The sequence below is a fragment of the Cherax quadricarinatus genome, chromosome 15 (genome assembly GCF_038502225.1).
Source record: "Cherax quadricarinatus isolate ZL_2023a chromosome 15, ASM3850222v1, whole genome shotgun sequence".
Lineage (NCBI taxonomy): Eukaryota > Metazoa > Arthropoda > Malacostraca > Decapoda > Parastacidae > Cherax > Cherax quadricarinatus.
In genome coordinates, this window is record NC_091306.1 from 39,107,865 (window position 1) to 39,134,036 (window position 26,172).

General features: G+C 37.4%; 1 protein-coding gene across 2 annotated transcripts in view; it reads left to right on the top strand.

Annotated features, from left to right (window-relative positions):
- The window catches only part of c12.2 (von Willebrand factor A domain-containing protein c12.2), a 590,945-nt gene that overhangs the window by 462,605 nt on the left and 102,168 nt on the right, over window positions 1-26,172 (top strand). For both annotated transcript variants that reach the window (XM_070085296.1, XM_070085297.1), the window contains exon 13: window positions 19,532-19,737. In XM_070085296.1, the coding sequence (XP_069941397.1) occupies window positions 19,532-19,737 (206 nt within the window). The remainder of the gene's footprint in view (window positions 1-19,531; window positions 19,738-26,172) is intronic.

Sequence of the window (26,172 nt, forward strand, 5' to 3'; positions counted from 1 at the left end):
TGCTGGGTTAGTCTTACTCAAATCCAACCTTTCTCACTTATATTCATCCAACTTACTTCTAAAATTACTAAGGTTTTAGCTTCAGTGATCAACGGAGGAGGAGGAGGAAAGTTGGACGCTTTCATTCTTTATTGTGGACACCGTTGCTTCGAGAAAAACATCAACGTCCCAATATAATTGCTAGTTACTTTTTTTCCTTTCTTCCCCCTCACTTCATGCACTACCTCATCTGTCCTTGACTTGCACTGAGAGAGAAGGAGGGAGAGAAAGGGAAGGAAGGAAAGGGAAAGAAGGGACCATAAAAACATAGGAACACTGGTGATTAACCCTTTGACTGTTGCGGCCATATATATACGTCTTACGAGGTACCGTGTTTGACGTATATATACTCACAAATTCTAGTGGCTTCAAATCAAGCAGGAGAAAGCTGGTAGGCCCACATGTGAGAGAATGGGTCTGTGTGGTCAGTGTGCACCATATAAAAAAAATCCTGGAGCACGCAGTGCATAACGAGAAAAAAAAAACTCCGACCGTTTTTTTTAATTAAAATGCCGACTTTGTGGTCTATTTTCGTATAGTATTTATGGTTGTATTCTCGTTTTCTTGGTCTCATTTGATAGAATGGAAAACATATTATAGAAATAGAGGTGATTTTGATTGCTTTTACTATAAAAAGAACCTAGAAATGGAGCTCAAAGTAGGGGAAATGTTTGATTTTTGCCGATGTTCAAAAGTAAACAAATGATGCCATTGTGCAATAAATGTCCAACTAGCCATTCTAATATGCGGTAATGAATGGGTTGATGTTATTTATACAATTATTACAGTATTGCAGTAGTCTGCATAATAGTAAGTCTTCTATTTTTTGTTTGAATAAAAATTCAAAATAGAAAGCAAGAGCAATATCAGAGGGGCCTGGAGATATGAGTGATGAACAAAGAAAATGTTATTTTAGAGCCAGGAATGTCTGCATTGTTCATTCTGGACCTTATTTTGAAATTGTCATATTTTTTAGTTTTTGTGAAATTGGCCAAATTGCAAATTTCTGACCACATTATTAGGTAGTTGAAATCGGTAAATGGGCAGTTTCTTGTACTCAATCGATAGAAAAAATGGAGTTCTAAAGAAATAGCTATGAGTTTGGTCGACTGGAACAATGGAATTAGCCGGAAAATAGGGCTCATAGTGGGCGAAATCGCCGATTTGTAAACAGCGCCGAGGTCGCTAACTTCGCGAGAGCATAATTCTGTCAGTTTTCCATCAAATTTCGTTTTTTTGGTGTCATTACAATTGGGAAAAGATTCTCTATCATTTCATAAGAAAAAATTATTTTTTTTTTTTTAAATTTTGCGACACCAGGAGACACCTCAGGATTGGGGGTTGCGACAGTCAAAGGGTTAAGGCACATGTGTAACAGTTGGGTATCTTTATTGATGAAATGTTTTGCTTGCACAGTAGGTTTCTTCAATCAGATACAAAGGGAGCAGTAGTATTAAAATAACAATGTTGTAATAAGTCCATCAACCTTGGAGAAAATGTATTTGAGGTGGTCAGTCCCTCATCCTAGAGAAAAGTTCAGCTTCACAGTCTGGAACGATATGAAGCTGAAGCACAAGAACAGAGACCATGGAGCTGAACTTTTCTCCAGACTAAGGGACTGACCACCTCAAATACTTTTTCTCCAAGTTTGATGACTAATTACTTCAGATTTATTTCATTACTACTGCTCCCTTTGTATTTGACTGAAGAAACCTACTGTGTAGGCAAAATGTTTTATCAATGAAAGTACCCAACTGTTGCACGTGTGTCTTAATCACCAACTTGTCGGTATTTTATAACATTTTCAACAATAGGAACACTGTGATAGGCCTGCTGGTCCTCTAACTAAAATATCTGCCTAACCCATTCTCAGTGCTACCCATGGAATTAGTTTTAATAACCCTACAAACCCCTGTTCTTTAAGTCCCACTCAAATCTAACCCCTCTCTCTTATGTATTTATCCAACCTATATTTGACACTACCCAAGGTTTTAGATTCAGTAACCCTACTAGGCAGATTATTCCACTCATCGATTACTCTTATTTCCAAATCAATGCTTTCCTTACATCCTTTCTAAACCTAAACTTATCCAATTTGAATCCATTATTTTGAGTTTTTTTGAAGGGATATCCTCAGAGCCTTATATATATATCTTCTTTATTTATGATCATCTTCCACTTCAACACTTCAGTCACATCTCCCTTCATTCTACATCTTACAGGAAAATGTAGGTTATATATGTACAGTCCTAGGTAGTAGGTTGGTAGACAGCAACTGCCCAGGGAGGTACTACCATCCTGCCAAGTGAGTGTAAAATGAAAGCCTGTAATTGTTTTACATGATGGTAGGATTGCTGGTGTCCATTTTTCTGTCTCATAAACATGCAAGGTTGATTCAGGTACGTCTTGCTACTTCTACTTATGCTTAGGTCACACTACACATACATGTACAAGCATATATATATACACACCCCTCTGGGTTTTCTTCTATTTTCTTACTAGTTCTTGTTCTTGTTTATTTCCTCTTACCCTCATGGGGAAGTGGAACAGAATTCTTCCTCCATAAGCCATGCATGTTGTAAAAGGTGACTAAAATACCAGGAGCAAGGGGCTAGTAACCCCTTCTCTTGCATATATTACTAAATGTAAAAGGAGAAACTTTCGCTTTTCCTTTTGGGTCACCTCGCCTCAGTGGGATACGGCCGGTGTGTTGAAAGAAAGATGTATACAGTGGAACCTCGACTTACGAGTGCCCCAACATACGAGTTTTTTGAGTTATGAGCCCTCGCTCGGTCGATTTTTTGCTCTGAGTTATGAGCCAAAATCTGAGTTACAAGCGAGCTTCAGAATGCCGCTACTAGTTGGCGCAGCAAATGTCTCTACATCCGCTCAACGTGTTTACCTCACCATGGAAGCATTTCTCTTGTGTTGTGCTTAGGTTTTGTGCAGGTATTTTGCCAAATTTCTTTTTTCTAACTATGGGTCCTAAGAAAGTAAGTGTAAAGGACAGTGCTGAGAAGAAAAAAAGGATGATGTTCATTGAATTAAAGAATGAAATCATAGATAAACACAAGCGAGGTGTGCGGGTTGTGGACTTGGCCAGGTAGTACCAGAGTACTTCTTCTACGATATGTACGATATTAAAGCAGGAGCCAATAACGGCTATAGCACCAGCCAAGGGCATTACAATAATTTCTATGCTGTGGATCTCTGTCCATGAAAAGATGGAGAAGCTGCTGTTGATGTGGTTGATGGAGAAGCAGCTCACAGGAGATACCGTGACTGGGGGTATCCTCTGCATGAAGGCACGGGCATTTATGCAGATTTGCTGCAGGAGACCCCAGATGAAAGCAAAGAAAGCGTGGAGAAAAAGGCAAAAATCAGTGAAAAGTGAAGTGAAAAAATAAAAAACAAATTGTAGCAATTAAGTTCAGCGATAAAGTGTAGCATTAAGAGTGTAGCAAATAAGTTCAGTGATAAAGTGTAGTGTTAAGAGTGTAGCACTTAAGTTCAGTGATAAAGTGTAGCATAAAGAGTGTAACAATTAAGCTCAGCGATAAATTGTAGCATTAAGAGTGTAGCAATCAAGCTCAGCGATAAAGTGTAGCAATTGAAATTAGTCTCCAGATCAAAAAGGACCAAACAAGTGTTATTGTACCAGAGTCAGAAATAAAGGAAGCCAGGTTACTAGGATCCCATGGTAGAAAAAGTGTTATGCTTAGATTCCACTCACATGACAAGAAAAAAGACTTAATAATTGCATCTATTAAAGTAAAGAAAGAGATACAGTGGACCCCCGCTTAACGATCACCTCCAAATGCGACCAATTATGTAAGTGTATTTATGTAAGTGCGTTTTTACGTGTATGTTTGGGGGTCTGAAATGGACTAATCTGCTTCACAATATTCCTTATGGGAAAAAATTCGGTCAGTACTGGCACCTGAACATACTACTGGAATGAAAAAAGTTCGTTAACCGGGGGTCCACTGTATACATAAACGAGTGTCTTATCAAAAAACGTCAGAACCTCCTGTATAGAGTCAGAAAACTTAAGCGGGAGAATAATGACACAATACACCAATGCTTCACACGGGATGGGAAAATTCTAGTTAGGAAAACAAATGTAGGTCAACTGTACACAATCACGAACGAGAATGATCTATCACGATTTCTCAGGGATACTAATCTTACAGAGAATAACTAAACAATGTCCAGCCTAAAAGCCTACGTAGTGTAGTGTATGTTTTGCTCCATTATTGTTCAAATTTCATAGTACAATCTCTTAGTAATTAAATAATCAACTACCTCATTATGTGATTTTACTAGTAAGCATAAGTCACCTTATGTAATTTTCATATTTACTATTGTTTGCTTAAATATTAGCTGAATTGATACTTTCTCTGTCCATATTACTACCTCATATATTTTTAAATACTATTAATTGATATTACTTACTAAAATTAATAATTAATTACCATTTTTACTATCAGTACAATTTACTCTTAAAATTTTTGACATCATTTAATTACCATTACTTGTCTAATTACCATAACCTGTTTTAATACCACATTTACTATCTTAGAGTACTCTTAATTACCTTGTACTGCCAAATAACCTCTAGTATAACTACCAGTGCAATATTGAATGAAATAAACAAATAAAGTCATTGCCATTGTTATTTTTTACTTATTATTCTTTTGGTACTTTAATTTGTGAATTTTATTTTGTCAATTTAAATCTAGTTATACTCTTGATCTTGTTAACAATCTATATCAGACCCTAGTGCAATTGCAAGTACAGGTCCGCCATCACAAATCCGGCAATCAGTTATTCGGTTCCTTCAGTTATTCGGCCCTAATTTTGGCTAGCATAATTTCAAATTTCCAGGGTCGCCCACCAACCTGTTGGTACTGTTTGATGGCGCTACTTGCTGCATAAGTCATTCCAATTTCTTTTTCTCCATTTATTGTTTTAACCTGCATACTTTTAGCCCTAGCCATGGTTCCAATGAATGAAAGAAATGCTTCTCATTATGTAAAGCACCTACACAGTACATTATCCATTAAAGATAAGGTGGCTTTGAAGCCACTGTTGCCATGTGCTCAGTCTCATGAAGCAGGAGAATATGTTTTATTATTACGCTAATATCAACACTACAGCTTATTTGCCTATCACAATTGATCTAATATGACATAAGAAACAATATAAATAACATAAAACATGTTAAATACTCCAGAATGAATAATAATTGTCATAACACCGAGCAGTTCGACGGAGGTATGAAGAGGATATGGTAAACAAATACAATTCTCCTATCCTTGTCTTGGGGGCTTATATTAGAGAAAACGGAGTATAGCACAGGGCTAACTATGATATACACTCGTACTCCACCATAAACATGAAACCAAAAAGTTATTTTCTCTCTATAGATTATCACACATAGCAGCATATGTGTAGAGAACCTGGCTTATTTTTAGTACCTGGCTTGGGTTAGCCATATATGATTTTTGGTAAATATTCGATTCCCAGCCAGGGTAGAAACATTAGGTGTGTTTCTTTACACCTGTTGTCTATGTTTACCCATCAGTAAATGGGTACCTGGGTGTTAGTCGACTAGTGTGGGTGTTATCTTGGGACACTGACCTAATTTTCTTGAAATACTCAGTATAACAAGTGCCTTTCTGTACAGTAGTATGTCACTGCTGTCAGCTAGGCCTGTATACCTTGTACATGTACGTTTAGTAAATAAAGATATTATTATTATTATTATTATTATTATTATTATTATTATTATTATTATTATATTATTTTCTCAGTTGTTTGTTGGGTTATCTTATTCAAACTTGGGCAATGTATGATGGAAAGATACTTCTTCACGTACACCAAAAATGAAAGAAATCAGACCATAAATAGCGGAGTTCACTTTTCAGCCATTAGCGGCCGCTTAGCGGTATATTTTTGTATGGTTGTTATGGTTATATTCTCATTTTTTCGGTCTCATTTGATAGAATGAAAGATATATTACAGAAATAGATATGATTTTGATTGCTTTCATGATGAAAAGTACCTTGAAATTGCGCTCACAGTAGCGAAAATGTTCTATTCTTTAGCAAAGCTCAAGAGTAAACAAATGACGTCACCGTCCAATACCTGTCCGCCTGCCAGTCTAAATTCCAATACGGAGATTGACATTATTTATACAATTATTACAATAATGCAGTAGTCTGCAAGAGTAATATAAGAGGGGCCTGTAGCCGTGACTAATGAACAGAGAAAATGTTATTTTAGTGCCAGGAATGTCTGCATTATTTATTCTGGACACTATTTTGAAATTGGCATCTGTTGAAATTTGTGTGAAATTGGCCAAATTGCCAATTTCTGACCACTTTATTGGGTAGTTGAAATAAGTGAATGGGCAGTTTCTTGTACTCAGTTGACAGACTAGAAGTAAATAAGTTTATTCAGGTATACACAAATACAGTTACATAGATTATCATACATAGCAGTGTATGTATAGAGAACCTGGGATAACCCAGAAAAGTCAGACAAAGTGACTTATTTCCAGTACCTGGCTTTGGCTTGCCATATATGATTTTTGGTAAATATTTTTTTTTCTTGGTTTTTTATTGGGCTATCTCATTGAAACTTGGGCAATGTATGATGGAAAGATGCTTCTTAACGTACAACAAAAATAAAAAAGACGGACGATAAATAAGGGAGTTCACTTCTCAGCCATTAGCCGCCTCTTTGCAGTATATTTTCATATGGTTTTTATGGTTGTATTCTTATTTTTTTGGACTCATTTGATATAAAGGAAGATATATTACAGAAATAGACATGATTTTGATTGCTTTCATGACGAAAAGTGCCTTGAAATTGAGCTCAAAGTAGCGGAAATGTTCAATTTTTGCCGATGGTCAATGAACTGTGTAAATAAAGTTGGTTAATTTTATTAAGTGTATTCTAACTTAACCACTCTGTAATTCGGCAAACTCAGTAATCCGGCACACTACAGGTCCCAATGATGCCGGATTTGTGATGGAGGACCTGTAGTACAATAAACTGCTCAACTTATTATATATAACAAATCAGATCTTACTCCCAAATCAATATCATATCATAGTGACTATCTGCCATTTTTACTTTATTTACCATTATTTAATTTAGTCCCTTACATATTTTCTCCTTTATTTTAGCTTTATTTTAGCTTTACATAACAACCTTAGTTCATATATTCACAATTGTTAAAATAATCAAGGTGCTATTCTCAGTAATAAGTTCACTATTTTGCCATTATATTCCCAAGCTCATTTATTTGATTACCACTTTATTTGTTCACCATAAATTTTTTTTAGTCCCTTTTATATTGTCTCCTTTATTTTAGCTTTAAAGAACTACCTTAGCTCAAATTTTTACATTTGTTAAAATAATTCAGGTGCTATTTTATAGCTTTAGAATATATACTTTGTCTTATACTTCACTCTAACTACAGATTCACTATAAATCTTATGATAACAAGCATTGATCCTGATACCAACCTCTTATTGAATGACTTAAATGAATCAAACAGTAACTGTAATTACTACACAGCAGAACAATCAAAGGCACTAATCAGAGCCAACAACAACGTAACTGTCTTTAACCACAATATCAGATCTTTAAGTAAACATTACGATGTCCTCATAGCATTACTAAATTCCCTGCATGCCAGTATATCCATCATTACCCTCACCGAAACCTGGCTAAAGCCTGATACTACAGATGTTTATGCCATTCCTGGTTACACAGCCATACACAACTGTAGGCCAGATCAACAAAGGGGTGGCACAGCCATATACTACTCAGACCAACTAGAATGTATCACTAATACTTGTACAAGGGATGAGCATGGGAAATATATAATAGCTAAATTCAAATCCAAATACCTACAAAAGCCTCTCACAGTGATAAACATCTACAGAGTACCACAGTCAAACATTAGTCAATTTAGTGAAAACCTAGGAAGTATGATAACTAATGCACACATGAATAAAGATCACTTAATACTCTCAGGTGACTTCAATATAAATCTCCTGCAAGACCAGGACCCACACGTTACTGAATTCACAAACACTACGAGTAACTGCATGTTGCTACCAACAGTAACAAAACCTACAAGAGTTAAAGAGACTAGTGTTTCCCTACTAGACCACATCTGGACCAACACCATATCCCCTTTCAAATCAGGCATAATCACAGATAATACCATAGATCACTACCCTACCTTCCTCATAACAAATCTTGGCAAATTACCTCAAGACACTACTAAAGTCACTTTCAGACTTCACAATGAGGCAGCCATTAATAACTCCACAGCAGCAGTGACAAACATTGACTGGCACACTAAGCTAGAAATCTATACAGATACTGACGAATGTATTAATAATTTTCTTAAAAAGACCCAATACCTCTGTAACAAGCACTGCCCCAAAAAAAATAAACAGATGACAGCTAAGAGACTGAACAGTCCCTGGCTAACACCCAGCATCCTCAAATCCATAAATACAAAGCACCTATACAAAAAAGAGTAGAGAATGGGTCACATAACCAGAGACCAAACGAAACATTACTCGTCAATCCTGACCAACCTGATAAGAAATGCTAAAAAATTGTATTATGAGAACAGATTATCCAACTTACAAGGTGACATAAAAAAGACCTGGAAAACCCTATCAGAAATACTAGGAACAAAAAAGATAACACAAAATAGCGAAATTGAATTAACAAAACCAGATGAACCTAAACTCCCACCAACAGAAACAGCAAACAGACTCAATGATTTCTTCTCCACTATAGGAAAAAACCTTGCCAATAAAATCCCAAGCTCAGATACCCCACCCAATGACTACCTCACTGGCAACTACCCGAACACACTGTTCCTAGCTCCGACTAACCCAACTGAAGTCTCCCTTATTATCAACAAACTAAAAAACAAGACAGGAGATTTAAATACCTTACCACCCATTATATACAAAAAAGTGTCACAGGTGCTATCACCAATAATTGCAACACTCTTTAACAAATCCATTGAATCCTCTACCTTTCCTACAGTTCTCAAAATAGCAAGAGTCACCCAGATCCATAAAGGAGGAGACCACACAGACTTGAATAACTATAGGCCAACATCCAACTTACACCCTCTCTCTAAAATCTTTGAAAAATTAATTCATAAGCATATCTATTCCTACCTCATCTCCCACAACATACTCAACCCCTGTCAATTTGGGTTCAGGCCAAATAAAAATACTAATGATGCTATTATCCACATGCTAGAACATATTTATACAGCAATAGAGAAAAAAGAAGTCCCACTTGGGATCTTCATTGACTTACGTAAAGCTTTCGATACAGTTGACCATGACTTGCTCCACATAAAATTGTCACACTATGGTATAAGAGGGCACTCTCTCAACTACCTAAAGTCATACCTCAGCAACAGAAGCCAATATGTGTACACAAATGGGGTAAACTTTTCCACACAGCCAATTACAGTTGGTGTCCCACAGGGAAGTGTCCTTGGCCCTCTTCTCTTTCTCATATACATAAATGACCTACCAAATGCATCGCAACTACTCAAACCCACACTATTTGCAGATGACACTACATACGTCTACTCCCACCCGAGCCCAGTCATGCTAGCCAATACTGTAAATATCAAATTACAGAAAATATCAACCTGGATGAGGACCAACAAACTTAGTCTAAACATTGATGAAACCTATTACATTCAGTTTGGAAACAGAGCTGCAGACGTATCTCTTAACATAATGAAAAATGGATCACCTATCACAAAACTCACAGAGGGAAAATTCCTAGGAATCCACCTTGATAATAGACTCAAATTTCAAACACATATACAACAAATTTCCAAAAAAATTTCCAAGACCATAGGCATATTATCGAAGATAAGGTACATACTATGTTTCACAGTCAGCCCTCCTGACCCTATATCACTCACTTATTTACCCCTATCTCACCTGTGGAATTTGTGCATGGGGCTCAACAACAATAAACCATCTCAGACCACTGATCACCCAACAAAAGGCTGCAGTCAGAATAGTAACAAATTCTCACTACAGACAGCACACTCCACCAATATTCAAAACTCTAAACCTACTCTCAATACAAAACATCCATACTTATTACTGCACCTACTACATACATAGAACACTCAACTCTGACATAAACATCTTACCAACCTCAACAGAACACATTACCATAACACAAGACACAGATCATCTTTGATGTTCCTCGTGTCCATCGCACGCTATGCAAAAACTCAATGCACATAAAAGGCCCTAAAATCTGGAATTCATTACCTGTGAATATAAAAGAAACACTGTCTGTTTATAAATTCAAGTCTCTTCTCAAAAATCACTTACTCACCCACAACTAAATAAATACTGAATAATTGTATCTCATAAATTGTATCTCATATATGTATCTCATTATTGTATTATTGTATCATTATTGTTTTTGTAATACTCATTTGTGCTTGTTATCTGTTTACAATAATGTTTTACCACTTAGAAATTTATTTATTTATTTATTTAGAAATTTTAGCATACATACAGAGGTACAAAAAAAAATACAGGTAAGAGCAGCATGCCAAAGCCACTTATATGCATAGCATTATGGGCTGGCTTAAAATTAACTTAAGATTAACTAAGCAATGATGAAATCAGTGATAAGACATTATTGTAAACAGATAACTATAAAACACAAATGAGTATTACAAAGACAGGTCATATGGTTGCATGCATTGCTGTTCATTCAGTAGAATGGAGTATTCTGTTAGGTAGTGTGTTTAAAAAAATAACAAAGTTAGATTGGGTCCTAGGTTAAACATTTATGTGATATAATTGTGAATAACATTTTGGATATACAATTTATAAGATTCAGTTATTCAGTATTTATTTGGTTTTGGGTGAGTAAGTGAACTTTGAGAAGAGACTTGAATTTATAAACAGGTAGTGTTTCTTTTATATTTACAGGTAATGAATTCCAGATTTTAGGGCCTTTTATGTGCATTGAGTTTTTGCATAGCGTGAGATGGACACGAAGAACATCAAAGAGTGATCTGTGCCTTGTGTTATGGTCATGTGTTCTGTTGAGGTTGGCAAGGAGATGTTTGAGGGGAGGGTTAATATCAGAGTTAAGTGTTCTATGTATGTAATAGGTGCAATAATAAGTATGGATGTTTTGTATGGTGAGTAGGTTGAGTGTTTTGAATATTGGTGAAGTGTGTTGCCTGTAGTGAGAATTTGTTATCATTCTAACTGCAGCATTTTGTTGGGTAATTAGTGGTCTGAGATGGTTAATTGTTGTTGAGCCCCATGCACAAATTCCATAGGTGAGATAGAGGTAAATAAGAGAGTGATAAAGGGCCAGGAGGGCTGACTGTGGAACATAGTACCGTATCTTCGATAGTATGCCTACAGTCTTGGAAATTTTCTTAGAAATTTGTTGTATATGTGTATGAAATTTGAGTCTATTATCGAGGTGGATTCCTAAGAATTTTCCCTCTGTTAGCTTTGTGATAGGTGATCCGTTTATCGTTATGTTAAGAGGTACATCTGTAGCTCTGTTACCAAACTGAATGAAGTAGCTTTTGTCAATGTTTAGTGTAAGTTTGTTAGTCCTCATCCAGGTAGATATTTTCTGTAATTCGGTGTTTACAGTATTGGCTAGCGTGACTGGGCTCGGGTGAGAGAAGACGTATGTAGTGTCATCTGCAAAAAGTGTGGGTTTGAGTAATTGCGAAGCATTTGGTAGGTCATTTATGTATAGGAGAAAGAGAAGAGGGCCAAGGACACTTCCCTGTGGGACACCAACTGTAATTGGTTGTGCGGAAGAGCTTGCCCAATTTGCGTACACATATTGGCTTCTGTTGCTGAGGTAAGACTTGAGGTAGTTGAGGGAATGCCCTCTAATACCACAGTGTGACAATTTTACATGGAGCAAGTCATGGTCAACTGTATCAAAAGCTTTACGTAAGTCAATGAAGATCCCCAGTGGGACTTCTTTTTTCTCTATTGCAGTGTATATATGTTCTAGCATGTGTATAATAGCATCATTAGTATTTTTATTAGGCCTGAATCCAAATTGGCAGGGGTTGAGAATGTTTTGGGAGATGAGGTAGGAGTAGATTCGTTTATGAATTAATTTTTCGAAGATTTTTGAGAGAGGGTGTAAATTGGATATTGGCCTATAGTTATTCAACTCTGTTTGGTCTCCTCCTTTATGGATCGGGGTGACCCTTGCTATTTTGAGAACTGTAGGGAAGGTGGAGGATTCAATGGATGTGTTAAAGAGTGTTGCAATGATTGGTGATATTACTTGTGACACTTTTTTGTATATAAAGGGTGGTAAGGTATTTAAATCTCCTGCCTTGTTTTTCAGTGCATTGATAATAAGGGAGACTTCGTATGGGTTAGTCGGAGCTAGGAACAGTGTGTTCGGGTAGTTGCCAGTGAGGTAGTCATTTGGTGGGGTATCTGAGCTTGGTTTTGACCTATAGTGGAGAAGAAATCATTGAGTCTGTTTGCTGTTTCTGTTGAAAACTTACGGAATTATGCTCTTGCGAAGTTAGTGGTCTCAACGATGTTTACGCATCGGCGATTTTGCCCACTTTGAGCCCTATTTTCGGCCAATTCCAGTGTACTAGTCGACAAAAACCATAACTTTTTTGCTACAACTCCATTTTTTCTATCGAATGAGTACAAGAAACCACCCATTTACTGATTTCAACTATCCAATACAGTGGTCAGAATTTAGCAATTTTGTCAATTTCACACAAATTTCAAAAGATGCCAATTTCCAAATAGGGTCCAGAATAAACAAGAAAGACATTCCTGGCACTAAAATAACATTTCCTCTGTTCATTAGTCATGTCCCCAAGCCCCTCTTACATTCTTTTGCTTTCCACTTTGAATTTTTATTCTCACAAAAAATAGAAAATTTACAGTTGTGCAGACTACTGCATTAGTGTAGAAATGGTATAAATAATATCAGCGCACTTGTGAAAGAATATTAGACTCACCAGTTGATGTGTATTGGATGCTTAGCATGATTTGTTTACTTTTGAACTTTGGTAAAATTCGAAGATTTCTGCTACTTTGAGCTCAATTTCAAGGTACTTTTCATTGTAAAACCAGTCAAAATCATCTCAATTTCTGTAATATGTCTTCCATTCTATAAAATGAGACCAGGAAAACTAGAATACAACAATAAATACCATACGAAAATACAGTGCAAATCTCTTGTTTTAATCCAAAAACACGGTCAAAGTTTTTTTTTCTTATTACGCACTGTGCTGCAGGATTTTTTTTATACTGCACACACTGACCACATAGACCCATTCTTTCATATGTAGGCCTACCAGCTTTCTCTCACTAGATTTGAGGGCACTAGAATTTATGCATTCTAGTACGTCAAAAACCTTGGTGTGTAAGCCGTACTGTTACTTCTGAAACCCTGAAAGGGTTAAGTTCAGTGATAAAGTGTAGCATTAAGAGTGTAGCAGTTAAGTTCAACAATAAAGTGTAGCAATAAGAGTGTAGGAGGTAGCCTTTCTTTTCCATCCTCCACCACCATCTGTTGTCCAAGGTAAATATGTACACTTTATAAAACCAGTTTATTTCTTTACATTCTCTGTTATATTTTATGTTTTTATACAATATTTCTTATTTATAAATACAGTGTTTCACTGTTTTCTTTATGAAACTAGTGATCTAGTGCAGTTAGCCTCACAGACACTCCATTTTCAGAAGGGGAAGATATGGTCAGAGTGGGAGCGGAAATGGCTGCCACCACTAGCCACATAATGACATATTTTATTCATTCTAGAGTATATGTCATGTTTCTATGTTATTTATATTGTTTATTGTGTCATATACAAATTCAAATTCAAATTCAAAGTTTATTCTCTATAAAGATTACAATGTTGAATTTACAGAATTTGGTTGTTGTGTGGTTTACATGTAGTTAAATAATGATTACAGAGTGTACCACTAGAACGCCTAGCATGGCTAGGCATTTCGGGCAGACTTAGTTTAATTCTTTATTTTAAAATATTACAAATTATGAGGTAAGTTGGTATTATGGCTAAGTGACTAAATACTAGTTTGTGAGTTTAGCAATGTGAATGCTTTTGTTTTGGCACAGTACATAGTTTCAGTATTGGAGTATCATAGGATTCATTATTTTAAGATTGAGATTAATATTTCTGTTTATGGTCAAATGGGTGAGTGAGTGTAAGTGTGAACCACCAGGTGGTATTTGTGTAGTTAGTTGATGGGGTGTATCAGGGAGATAAGATGTTTTCTAATGGTAGTTTTGAAGGTGATGAATGTGCCTGCAGTTCTAGTGTTCTCAGGTAGGGTGTTCCAGATTTTAGGGCCTTTGACATACATTGAATTTTTGTAAAGGTTTAGTCGGACACGGGGAATGTCGTAGAGATGTTTGTGTCTGGTGTTATGCCTGTGGGTTCTGTCACAACTATCAAGAAAGCGTTTTAGGTCAAGGTTGATATTGGAGTTTAAGGTCCTGTAGATGTAGATTGCACAGTAGTAAGTGTGGATGTACTGAACAGGGAGTAAGTTTAGATCTACGAGGAGTGGGGGGGGGGGGGTGTTGCCAGGGATGGGATTTAGTGATTATTCTTACTGCAGCTTTTTGTTGGGTTATTATTGGCTTTAGGTGTGTTGCTGCAGTTGATCCCCAAGCACAAATAGCATAGGTGAGGTATGGATATATAAGTGAATGGTATAGTGTGATAAGGGCAGTTTGCGGCACGTAGTATCGTATATTGGAGAGGATCCCAACCGTTTTGGATACTTTTTTGGTTATGTGTTGGATATGGGTGCTGAAATTCAGGTTGTTGTCAAGGTATAGGCCTAGGAATTTGCCCTCATTATGTCTGGTAATTAGAGTGTTGTCGATCTTAATGTTAATTTGTGCATCTCCTGCTCTGCTACCAAACATAATATAGTAGGTTTTGTCAGTGTTAAGCGTAAGTTTATTGGCTGTCATCCAAGTCGATATTTTGATCAGCTCCTCGTTAACAATGGTGTTGAGGGTGGCAAGATTAGGGTGAGAGATGACATAAGTCATGTCGTCAGCAAAGAGAATGGGTTTCAGGTGTTGGGATACGTTTGGAAGATCATTGATGTATATGAGGAAGAGCAGGGGACCAAGGACACTTCCCTGCGGAACTCCAGTATCAAGTGGCCGTGTTGTTGATGCTGTGTCTTTAATGGTGACATACTGATACCTATTAGTAAGGTAAGATTTGAAATAAGCAAGCGCATGGCCTCTTATACCGTAATGGTCAAGTTTGTGGAGTAGGATGTCGTGGTCTACTGTGTCAAAAGCTTTTCTTAGGTCAATAAAAATTCCTAGTGGATATTCCTTATTTTCCAATGCTGTGTAAAGCAGATCTAGCATTTTTATGATTGCATCATTAGTGCTTTTATGTTTCCTGAATCCAAATTGGCAGGGGTTGAGTATGTTTTGTGTTGTTATAAATGAATATAGTCTCCTGTGCACGAGTTTCTCAAAGATTTTGGATAGCAATGGTAAGTTTGATATTGGCCTATAGTTGTTTAAGTCTGTAGGGTCACCACCTTTATGTATTGGTGTAACCCTTGCCATCTTGAGTAGTTTCGGGAAGGTGCTAGTTTCTAGTGACTTGTTAAAAAGTAATGAAATAGCATGCCGGTGACTTCCGAGGGCTCAGTTGGTGCAAGATAGAAGGAATTTGGGAAATTCCCATCTAGGTAGTCTCCAGCATGGGCATTGGTATGTGGGATTTTATTGGCGAGATTAGATCCTATGGTTGAGAAGAAGTCGTTTATCTTGTTAGCTGTGTCAGTGGGATGTAGTGGTGTTTCATTAGGTTTAGTTAGGACAATATTCTTGTTTTTTTTTCAGTTTGTGGGTCCCTAGAATCTGAGAGAGTGTTTTCCAGGTCTTTTTTATATCTCCTCTAGTGTCTGTGAATCTACTGGAGTAGTATAGTTGTTTGACTTTCTTTATTACTTTGGTGAGAACTGATGAATGGTGTTTAAGAATATCTTTGTGTATTAAGCCCTGTCTATATTGCTTTTCATATTGGTGTTTCTTGTCAATGGATTTCAGAATGGTACTGGTTAGCCATGGGCAACCAAGCCGTTTGTTTGTGATCTGTTTCGTTTTTATAGGACAATGTTTGTTGTATAGTCTAAGTAATTTGTTAAGAAAAATGTCTGTCCAGTCATCAATACCATTGGCCTTGGAGAATTCTGTAGGCCAGTCAACAATCTCTAGGTCAGCTGTGAACTTCCTTATTGAGGCCTCATCATGGAGTCTAAATGAGACATTATTGAATTCAAGTGGTGGTTTACTAATGTTTGTCAGGAGGAAGGTAGGGTAGTGGTCTGTAGTGCTATCTGTGATTATCCCTGATTTAAGGGGGGCTTGTATATTGGTCCATATGTGGTCTATTATGGTTGCACTTGTCTCAGTGAGCCTGGTTGGTTTAGCTATTGTTGGTATGAGAAGTGTGTTGTTCATATTGTTGATGAAATCAGTTACAGGCTGATCATCTAGTAAGCCAAGGTTGATGTTGAAGTCTCCAGCTAAGAGAAGGTGGTGCTTATTCATTTGTCTGTTTGTTATTAGTGACTAATTTCTCACTGAAATTTGGGATGTTTGTGTGAGGTATCCGGTAAATGGCACCGATTGTTATAGGTGTCTTAAGGTTTTTTACAGTAAAATTAGCAAAAATGTATTCTCCATATTCATCACTAAAGCAAGTGGTGCTAATACAAGATAATTGGTTAGAGTAATAGATTGCAATACCACCCCCAACTTGGTTTGGTCTGCAGTTGTGAATTGCTGTGTATCCTGGTAGAGGGTAGATATCTATTGTGTCCTGCTTAAGCCAGGTCTCAGTAAGAATAATGCAGGAGAAGGGTGTCTTTAGTGATTCAAGGAGTACCAGGAGGTCATCATAGTGTTTGCTTAAGGACCTGATGTTGTAGTTAAGTACTGATAGACTTTTAGCATTGTTTAGGATAGTGCTGGCTTGTGTTGCTGTGTAATAAAGGCAGTTACTTTCCAATAGGTTTTGATTGGGTGTCAGATTATGGAGGTTTAGATCAGGGTCAACGTAATCAATCATCTTCTAGGTTTAAATTAAAAATAGCACCAGTCTCTCACTAGTAATTGCACTATGGTCTAATATAATGAATTTGGTATTGACTATAGTACAACTGTGTTTAATCTAATAATATAAAAAAGGCACAAGACTCTCAATTGTAATTGCACTAAGGTCTTATATAAGTTGTTTACAAGAATTAGAGTATAACTAGATTTAAATTGACAGGATAAAATACACAAGTTAAGGTAGCAAAAGAATAATAATAAAAAAAATGATAAAAATAAAAATGGCAATGACTTGGTTATAATATGCTAGTAAGATGGTAGACAGGATAATATAAAAGTTGTAGTTGAAAATACTAGTTTAAAAAAGTATAGAATAAAATGGTCAATAAAAGAAGTTTACAATAAGTTTGATCAATATAGTTTAAAGCAAAATTGGGCAATAATAGGGATTTTAGAATAAAATTGGGCAATTGAGTATTTCTTAAAGTGAGGTAGAATTATTGAGGACAAGTTATGGCTAGTTTATAATAAAATAAGATGGAACAGTGATGCGGTAAGTTGTAAAAAAAGGAGATAGATTCTGTAGATATTAAACAAATTAAGACTATGAGGTAGAATGGTCGTTGAATACAACAATGACAATCAAAAGTAGTTAGGGTATTAGAATTTTAGGGGGGCACAAATTTATGACAATATAACACTAACTGTGGACTGTGGGTATTATCTGCACTTTACTCTGATTCTGTTAGTCCAGCCTCTCTTAGGAATGTTTTAAGGTCATGTTCTGTAGAGATGAAGTATCTCTTCCCAGTGGGCTGTTTCCTAACTGCGATTTTTCCATCCCTCACAAAGCACTGGTGGATTTTTTGGGCCTAGCGTAATTTTCTTAGCCGATAAAGAAGGTTTTGTCTTGTTTTGGTAAGGCACTCATTGACGTAAACATCAGTTTTCATAGAAATAGATGTTTTTAGTAGGTTGTTTCTTTGTAGGCTAGTTTGGAATTTTAACAGCACTGTTTTTTTTACCTGCTTGGTAGCCCATCAGTTTGCAATCCTTTAGGTCATCACTACGTATGTTAGGGCGAAGGTGGTCCTTGATAAGCTGTAGGGTGGTCTCCATGCAGGTCTCTTGGGTGACTGTGGCTGGGAGATGTTTGCTGTTAACTACAACAGCGTCAGATAGCTGTTGTTGGTCATTATGGTCTTGGAAGTTGGTTATGACATTGGCAAGTTGTTGGTCCACTCTTGATCTTTCCTCTGTAATGTTGGTAGTAAGTAGGGTGACTTGGTCTTTTAGTGTTGATAGTGTCTAGGGACTGGGTGTGGGTGTTGCTTTGTTGTTCCAGAGTGTCTAGTTTATGTTCTAGAGCAGTGATCTTGTTGAGGTAATCTGCATTGCTAGCTTTTAGTTCCTGCATTTCTTGAGTTAGTTTGGTGATCGTTTGGTTCTGAATCGTAAGGAGTTTAGCTATTTCTGGGTCGGTGATCTTCTTGACATCAAATACTGGAAAGGAGTTATCTTGGACTGTGGCAGCAGCCATGTTTGTTGTTGTCTGTCATGTGTTGTGGTGGTGCCGGTGGGTGATGAGGGTTGTGTCCTGGCTGTTGTGTCCTGGTGTTTTTACTGCTCTCACCTTTGATGTTAGGAGTCCTTAGCTGGTTACTGGATCTTCTTTTATTGCTCTGACCCTTGTCCATTGGCTGTGGCTTCGGGTGAATAATAGGCGATGGGTGAATGTTGTGGAGTATCACTTCAGTGCCAGCGGGGTAAGAGGTGGTAGAACGAGTCCTATTAGTTGGTAATTTGTGAACTTTTGGGTGATTTCTGCAGTTGATTTATATCATTCTGGGTATCCACACATGTTAGTGTTATGTGGGTCTTGATTAGGTCATCACTGCCCTGCTGGGAACCTCAGGTAGAAGTAAAAATAGAGGACAAGGTTCCTGTTGCTGCTGCCGCTGCCCTGTGATTGTGATAGATAAATAAGCCGTAGAGTTGATATTAGCATTATATTGAAGTATTTTCTCCTGCCTCCTGAGAGCAGGAATTCTGCTGGAACTAATTAATGGCATTTCAATTAATTTCATGGAGGAAAATTTATTTGATGTACAAGCAAATTGAGTTATGAGTTAGGTCATGGAACAGATTAAATTCGTAAGTCAAGGTACCACTGTGTAAATACATATGGGTATATATGGCACATTACCATTTCTGAACTTCTTGGTAAAATAACATACATGTAAATTTTTTAAATATATTCTGGTTATTGTTTTATACAGTTAGAATACCTATTTGCATATTACAGGTGATCTGTTCAGCTGTCATGCCATTGATAACCCAAGCGTGGAATCTGAGATGTCTCTCCTGCGATCATATGGCCCTGACGTACCAGAAGACATCATGCATCGGCTGGTGGGAGCATTTGGTGAACTTAGAGATTTAGCTGACCAAGGCCTTATTCAGTATCCTTATTCAACAAGAGAAGTTGTCAACATTGTTAAACACCTTCAGGTAATTTTAATCATTTCATAACAGCATGCAAATAAAGGATATAAAAAATATTAATAACAAAGAAAACCAGGTAAGTAGTAGGTTGGTGGACAGCAACCACCTGTACTAGTGTGTGCAGTGGAAACCTGTCAAGTATTTTACACTGACAGGATTGCTTGTCTCTGTCTCATACATGCAAGATGGCATGTAAATCTTATTGCTATTACTAACATACAGAATGCACTATGCAATTATGCTTGTATATTTATGTGTATACACTCTTCTAATTTCATAATAGTTCTTGCTCTTGTAGTGTATCCTGTCAGGTTACATGGAGGAGTGAATTAGAGTCCTTCCTCTTTAAGCAATGCTTATTGTACAGTGCATCTACAATGCTACCAGCAAGAGTCTAGTAACCTATTCTGTATCACTCACTCAGAAGGCAAAGAAGGAAATTTTAAAGTTGAATTGTTTGAATGTGTGGAGGCATAGTATACATGATAAGAAAGACTTCCTTCCTTATGTTTTGAATGAAGAGAAGCAGGATGTCCTAACACTGAAGGACTCAGATCTTTGATGGAGGCTGAGGTCTCCATCAAAGATTTAGTAACAAGTGAAAGAAGACATACTAACACTCCCATTACTAAGGCTGGAGTGCACATCATACCTTGCCTAGGCTGCAACAAAACGTATGAGGGCAAATCATTCAGAACACAAATATGCCTTCAGATAGAACTATCAAAATATGTGTTGCATACAACATAGAATCATAGAATTGATGAGGGGAAAAGGGTGAGCGGTGCACTTAGGAGTCTGTGGAGACAAAGAACTTTGTCCTTGGAGGCGAAGAAGGGAATGTTTGAGAGTATAGGTTTAACAAAACTCTTATATGGGTGTGAAGCATGGGTGATGAATGTTGCAGCGAGGAGAAGGCTGGAGGCAGTGGAGATGTCATGTCTGAGGGCAATGTGTTGTGTGAATATAATGCAGAGAGTTCGTAGTTTGGAAGTTAGTAGGAGGTGTGGGATTGCCAAAACTGTTGTCCAGAGGGCTGAGGAAGGGTTGTTGAGGTGGTTCGGACATGTGGAGAGAATGGAGCGAAACAGAATGACTTCAAGAGTGTATCAGTCTGTAGTGGATGGAAGGCAGGGTAGGGGTCGGCCTAGGAAAGGTTGTAGATGAATGGTTCAAAGAACCGACATGGATGGACTGACCACATCGACTCAAGGTTGAGGGACTGATTACCTCATTCTCCTCCTGCTCTTCAAGTTTATCCTTTGTATGGACTGATGAAGCCACTGTGTGGTGAAACGTTTCCGCAATAAAGATACCCAAGAGTTGCACATGTGTCTAATTTAACTAGGAAAGGTTGGAGGGAAGGGGTAAAGGAGGTTTTGTGTGCGAGGGGCTTGGACTTCCAGCGGGCATGCGTGAGCATGTTTGATACGAGTGAATGGAGACAAATGGTTTTAATACTTGACGTGCTGTTGGAGTGTGAGCAAACTAACATTTATGAAGGGATTCAGGGAAACCGGCAGGCCGGACTTGAGTCCTGGAGATGGGAAGTACAGTGTCTGCACTCTGAAGGAGGGATGTTAATGTTGCAGTTTAAAAACTGTAGTGTAAAGCACCCTTCTGGCAAGACAGTGATGGAGTGAATGATGGTGAAAGTTTTTCTTTTTCGGGCCACCCTGCCTTGATGGGAATCGGCCGGTGTGTTAATAAAAAAAAATAATAACATAGAACAGCACTGGGGCACATTATGAAGTTCAGTGAAACAAAACTAATAGTTCCTGAAAATAATTTGTGCAGACATAACTTCTTGGAAGCAGCCATGATGACAATCACCAGTACCATATCACAGAAGTCAGGCAGCTACAACATTTCCAAAACTCTAGCTAAATGATTGCTGCATAAGAATAACATCACCATTAAATGACACCAGAATGCAACAGGGGCATACTGGCTTCATTCATATATTTGTTTAACCTTAGTTTTAAAGATTATCTAGTATGTTACCTCTTAATATGTTAACCCACTTTTTACCTATGTTTGCCTGCCTCTTGCACGCACTTTCTCCAAATTTACATCTGTCCCTTCCTCACTCTGCCAAGTTGATATACTTTCCTGCCTAGTTAACCCTTTCAGGGTCCAAGGCCCAAATCTGGAGTCACGCACCAGTGTCCAAGAATTTTAAAAAAAAAAATTTGTTATTTTTTCTTATGAAATCGTAGAGAATCTTTTTGTGAAGGTAATAAAACAAAAAGTACGAAATTTGGTGGAAAATTGACGAAATTATGCTCTCGCGAATTTTGATGTGTCAGCGATATTTACGAATCGGCGATTTTGCCGACTTTGACTCCCATTTTAGGCCAATTATATTATTCCAATCAACCAAATTCTTAGCTATTTCACTAGTATTACTTCTATTCTATCGATTGAGCACAAGAAATCGCCAAGTCAACTGTTTCAACTACAAAACAAAGTGATCGGAAATTGTTAATTTGGCCAATTTAACACAAAGTTCAAAATATTCCAATTTCAAAATAGGGTCCAGAATGAACAATGTAGGCATTCCTGGCACTAAACTAACATTTCCTCTGTTCATTAGTTATGTTTTGAGGCTTTACAAATAAATTCCATTTTGATTTTTTATTCACATAATGAATTTTTATTCACACCAAAAAATAGAAGATTTACTGTTATGCAATACTGTAATAATTGTATAAATATCATCACCATATTTGTGAATGTATATTAGACCCACCAGCTGACGTGTATTAGACGTGTGAGGTCGTTTGTTTACTCTTGAATATCGGCAAAAATTTAACATTTCCGCTACTTTGAGCTCAGTTTCAAGCCATTTCCAGTGCTAAAACCAATCAAAATCATCTCTATTTCTGTAATATGTCTTCCATTCTATCAAATGAGACCAAGAAATCGCAAATACAACTATAAAAAACATACGAAAAAACACTGCAAAGTTGCTGTTTTAATCGAAAAATCATGATTTCATTTTTTTTCTCTCATTATACACAGTGTGCTGCAGGATCTGTTTTATGTGGTGCACACATACCACATAGATGTATTCTCTCATATCTAGGCCCAAATGTACCACTCACAGTTTATCAGAGAGAGCTGAGTTCATGGCGTAGATCTACGGTTTGGACACTCACGGTAAAGCCGTAGATCTACGGGACGGACCCTGAAAGGGTTAATGAAATTGCTACCTCTCAGTTTTCATCAAAATTTAACAACTCAGAATGTTCCATCTATCTTTCCAGTACCTCAATTTCCTCATCTAATGACTCCTTTTATTTTTTTAATTGCTGAGTCTATTTGTTCCCTAGGCTTTCTTAACTTTTTAATCTCATGCCAAAACTTTTTCATATTCTCTCTCATCAAAATTTGTTCATAAAACCTCTCCCACTGTTAGAGTGTGAGCAAGGTAACATTTTGTAAAGGGAAACTGGTTAGCTGGACTCAAGTCCTGGAGGTGGAAAGTACAGTGCCTGCAATCCAATGGAGGGGTGAGGATATTTACTGTTTGGAGCAACATCTGAATTGTCGTAGCTACATGCCTCTGGCAAGACAGTGATAGTGTGAATGATGATGAAAGTGTTTCTTTTTTTGGGTCCTGCTTTGGTGGGAGACAGCCAGTGTGTTAAAAAAAAAATACTCATTGCTCTGTATTTACACTGTAGAAAACCTCACATATCTAACTTTTTCTTCCTTACCACCATCTTTACCTCATCACACTACCAATTACTCCTCTTCCCACCCTCCAGTACTCTTCAAATTTTTGCTGCTGACTTTAACACCACATTGTGAAATCTGCCCTATACCTCTTTGACCATGCCCTCATTGCTTGTACTTCCTCTAGTCCACTTTATTCCCAATTCTTTCTTATATCTTACCCTAACTCTTTACCTCCTATCTGTAAACAAAAAAGGGGTATGTCCCTAAGTATAATGGTACTACTGGATTAACACTCATATGGGTATGAGGCAAAGGCTTTAAATTCACCAAAAAAAAAAATAAACCTTAGAAGAAGAACCTTGTAATGTCTGTTTGTCGTGGCCCATTGTCAAGTCATAATCAGCTATTTGTTGTGATTTGCCAGTGGTCCAGGGTAGACCGAAGCATTGTTATGAGGTTCCTCTCTTAAGTGCAAGTTTTTTTGGGGAAAGTGTTCCAACCATGGTATAGATTTTATTCTTTATAGGTTTTAAACGATCCAGTAAGGAGGTGGCTGGAGTCGTTATAGATGTCATTTTTGACAATAATGTTTGTTGTGAATATTATGCAGAAACTTTGTATACTACTACTAAAATTTATTTCTGTAAAGTGGGATACAGTATTTTATACAACTGAGGCGATTAACATATATAACTATTCTATAAAAAGCCTCTTATGCAAAGCATTTCAGGAAACCTTAAAAATAAATCATGGTTACCAGTGTATGAGAATAAGAATAGGAGGGTACTGGTTATACAGCAGGTTAGTTTCTGGGCTACTGTAGGGCTCTGCATATACAGCAGGTTAGGTTCTGGGCTACTGTAGGGCTCTACATATACAGCAGGTTAGGTTCTGGTCTACTGTAGGGCTCTGCATATACAGCAGGTTAGGTTCTGGGCTACTGTAGGGCTCTACATATACAGCAGGTTAGGCTCTGGGCTACTGTAGGGCTCTGCATATACAGCAGGTTAGGTTCTTGGATACTGTAGGGCTCTGCATATACAGCAGGTTAGGTTCTGGGCTACTGTAGGGCTCTGCATATACAGCAGGTTAGGTTCTGGGCTGCTGTAGGGCTCTGCATATACAGCAGGTTAGGTTCTGGGCTACTGAGGGTCTCTGCATATACAGCAGGTTAGGTTCTGGGCTACTGTAGGGCTCTGCATATACAGCAGGTTAGGTTCTGGGCTACTGTAGGGCTCTGCATATACATCAGGTTAGGTTCTGGGCTACTGTAGGGCTCTACATATACAGCAGGTTAGGCTCTGGGCTACTGTAGGGCTCTGCATATACAGCAGGTTAGGTTCTGGGCTACTGTAGGGCTCTGCATATACAGCAGGTTAGGTTCTGGGCTACTGTAAGGCTCTACATATACAGCAGGTTAGGCTCTGCGCTACTGTAGGGCTCTGCATATACAGCAGGTTAGGTTCTGGGCTACTGTAGGGCTCTGCATATACAGCAGGTTAGGTTCTGGGCTACTGTAGGGCTCTGCATGTACAGCAGGTTAGGTTCTGGGCTACTGTAGAGCTCTGCATATACAGCAGGTATGGTAGGCCCACATATGGTAGGCCCATATGTGAGAGAGTTTTTTCTCATTATGCAGTGCATAATGAGAAAAAAAACTCCTACCGTGTTTTTGGATTAAAACGCCGACTTTGTGGTGTATTTTTGTATAGTATTTATGGTTGTATTCTCGTTTTCTTATCTCATTTGAGAGAATGGAAAACATATTATAGAAATAGAGGTGATTTTGATTGGTTTTACCATGAAAAGAACCTTGAAATGGAGCTCAAAGTAGGGGAAATGTTTGATTTTTCCCGATGTTCAAAAGCAAACAAATGATGTCATTGTTCAATAAATGTCCAAATAGCCATTCTGATATGCAGTCATGAATGGGTTGACATTATTTATACAATTATTACAGTACTGCAGTAGTCTGCATAACAGTAAATCTTCTATTTTTTGTTTGAATAAAAATTCAAAATAGAAAGCAAGAGTAATATCAGATGGGCCTGGAGATATGACTGATGAACAAAGAAAATGTTATTTTAGAGCCAAGAATGTCTGCATTGTTCATCCTGGACCCTGTTTTGAAACTGGCATATTTTTTAATTTGCATGAAATTGGCCAAATTGCAAATTTCTGACCATGTTATTGGGTAGTTGTAATTGGTAAATGGGCAATTTCTTGTACTCAATCGATAGAACAAATGCAGTTCTAAAGAAATAGCTATGAGTTTGGTTGACTGGAACAATGGAATTAGCCAAAAATAGGGCTCAAATTGGGCAAAATTGCCAATTTGTAAATATCTCCGAGGTCGCTAACTTCGCGAGAGGTAATTCCGTAAGTTTTCCATCAAATTTCGTTCTTTTGGTGTCATTACCATCGGGAAAAGATTCTCTATGATAAGATTTTTTTTTTTTTTTTTTTTTTTTTTTTCAACACCAGGAGACACCTCAGGATTTGGGGTTGCAACAGTCATGGGGTTAATCAGTCTAAAGATGAACAGTCCAAATGATTTTTTCATAAATGAGCTTCAAAACCCATCAATGTATGTCAGATTTCTAACATTACCCTAACTAATGACTTTAAAATGACTTTAAAAAAGTCATTAACTGCATGCTTATGTACTCATCCCCAGGCCCAGACTCATGGAACTCTTAAGTTCATTAAGAACTGCAAGAAACCCCTTTCACATGCCTTAAGTATGATATGGAGAGA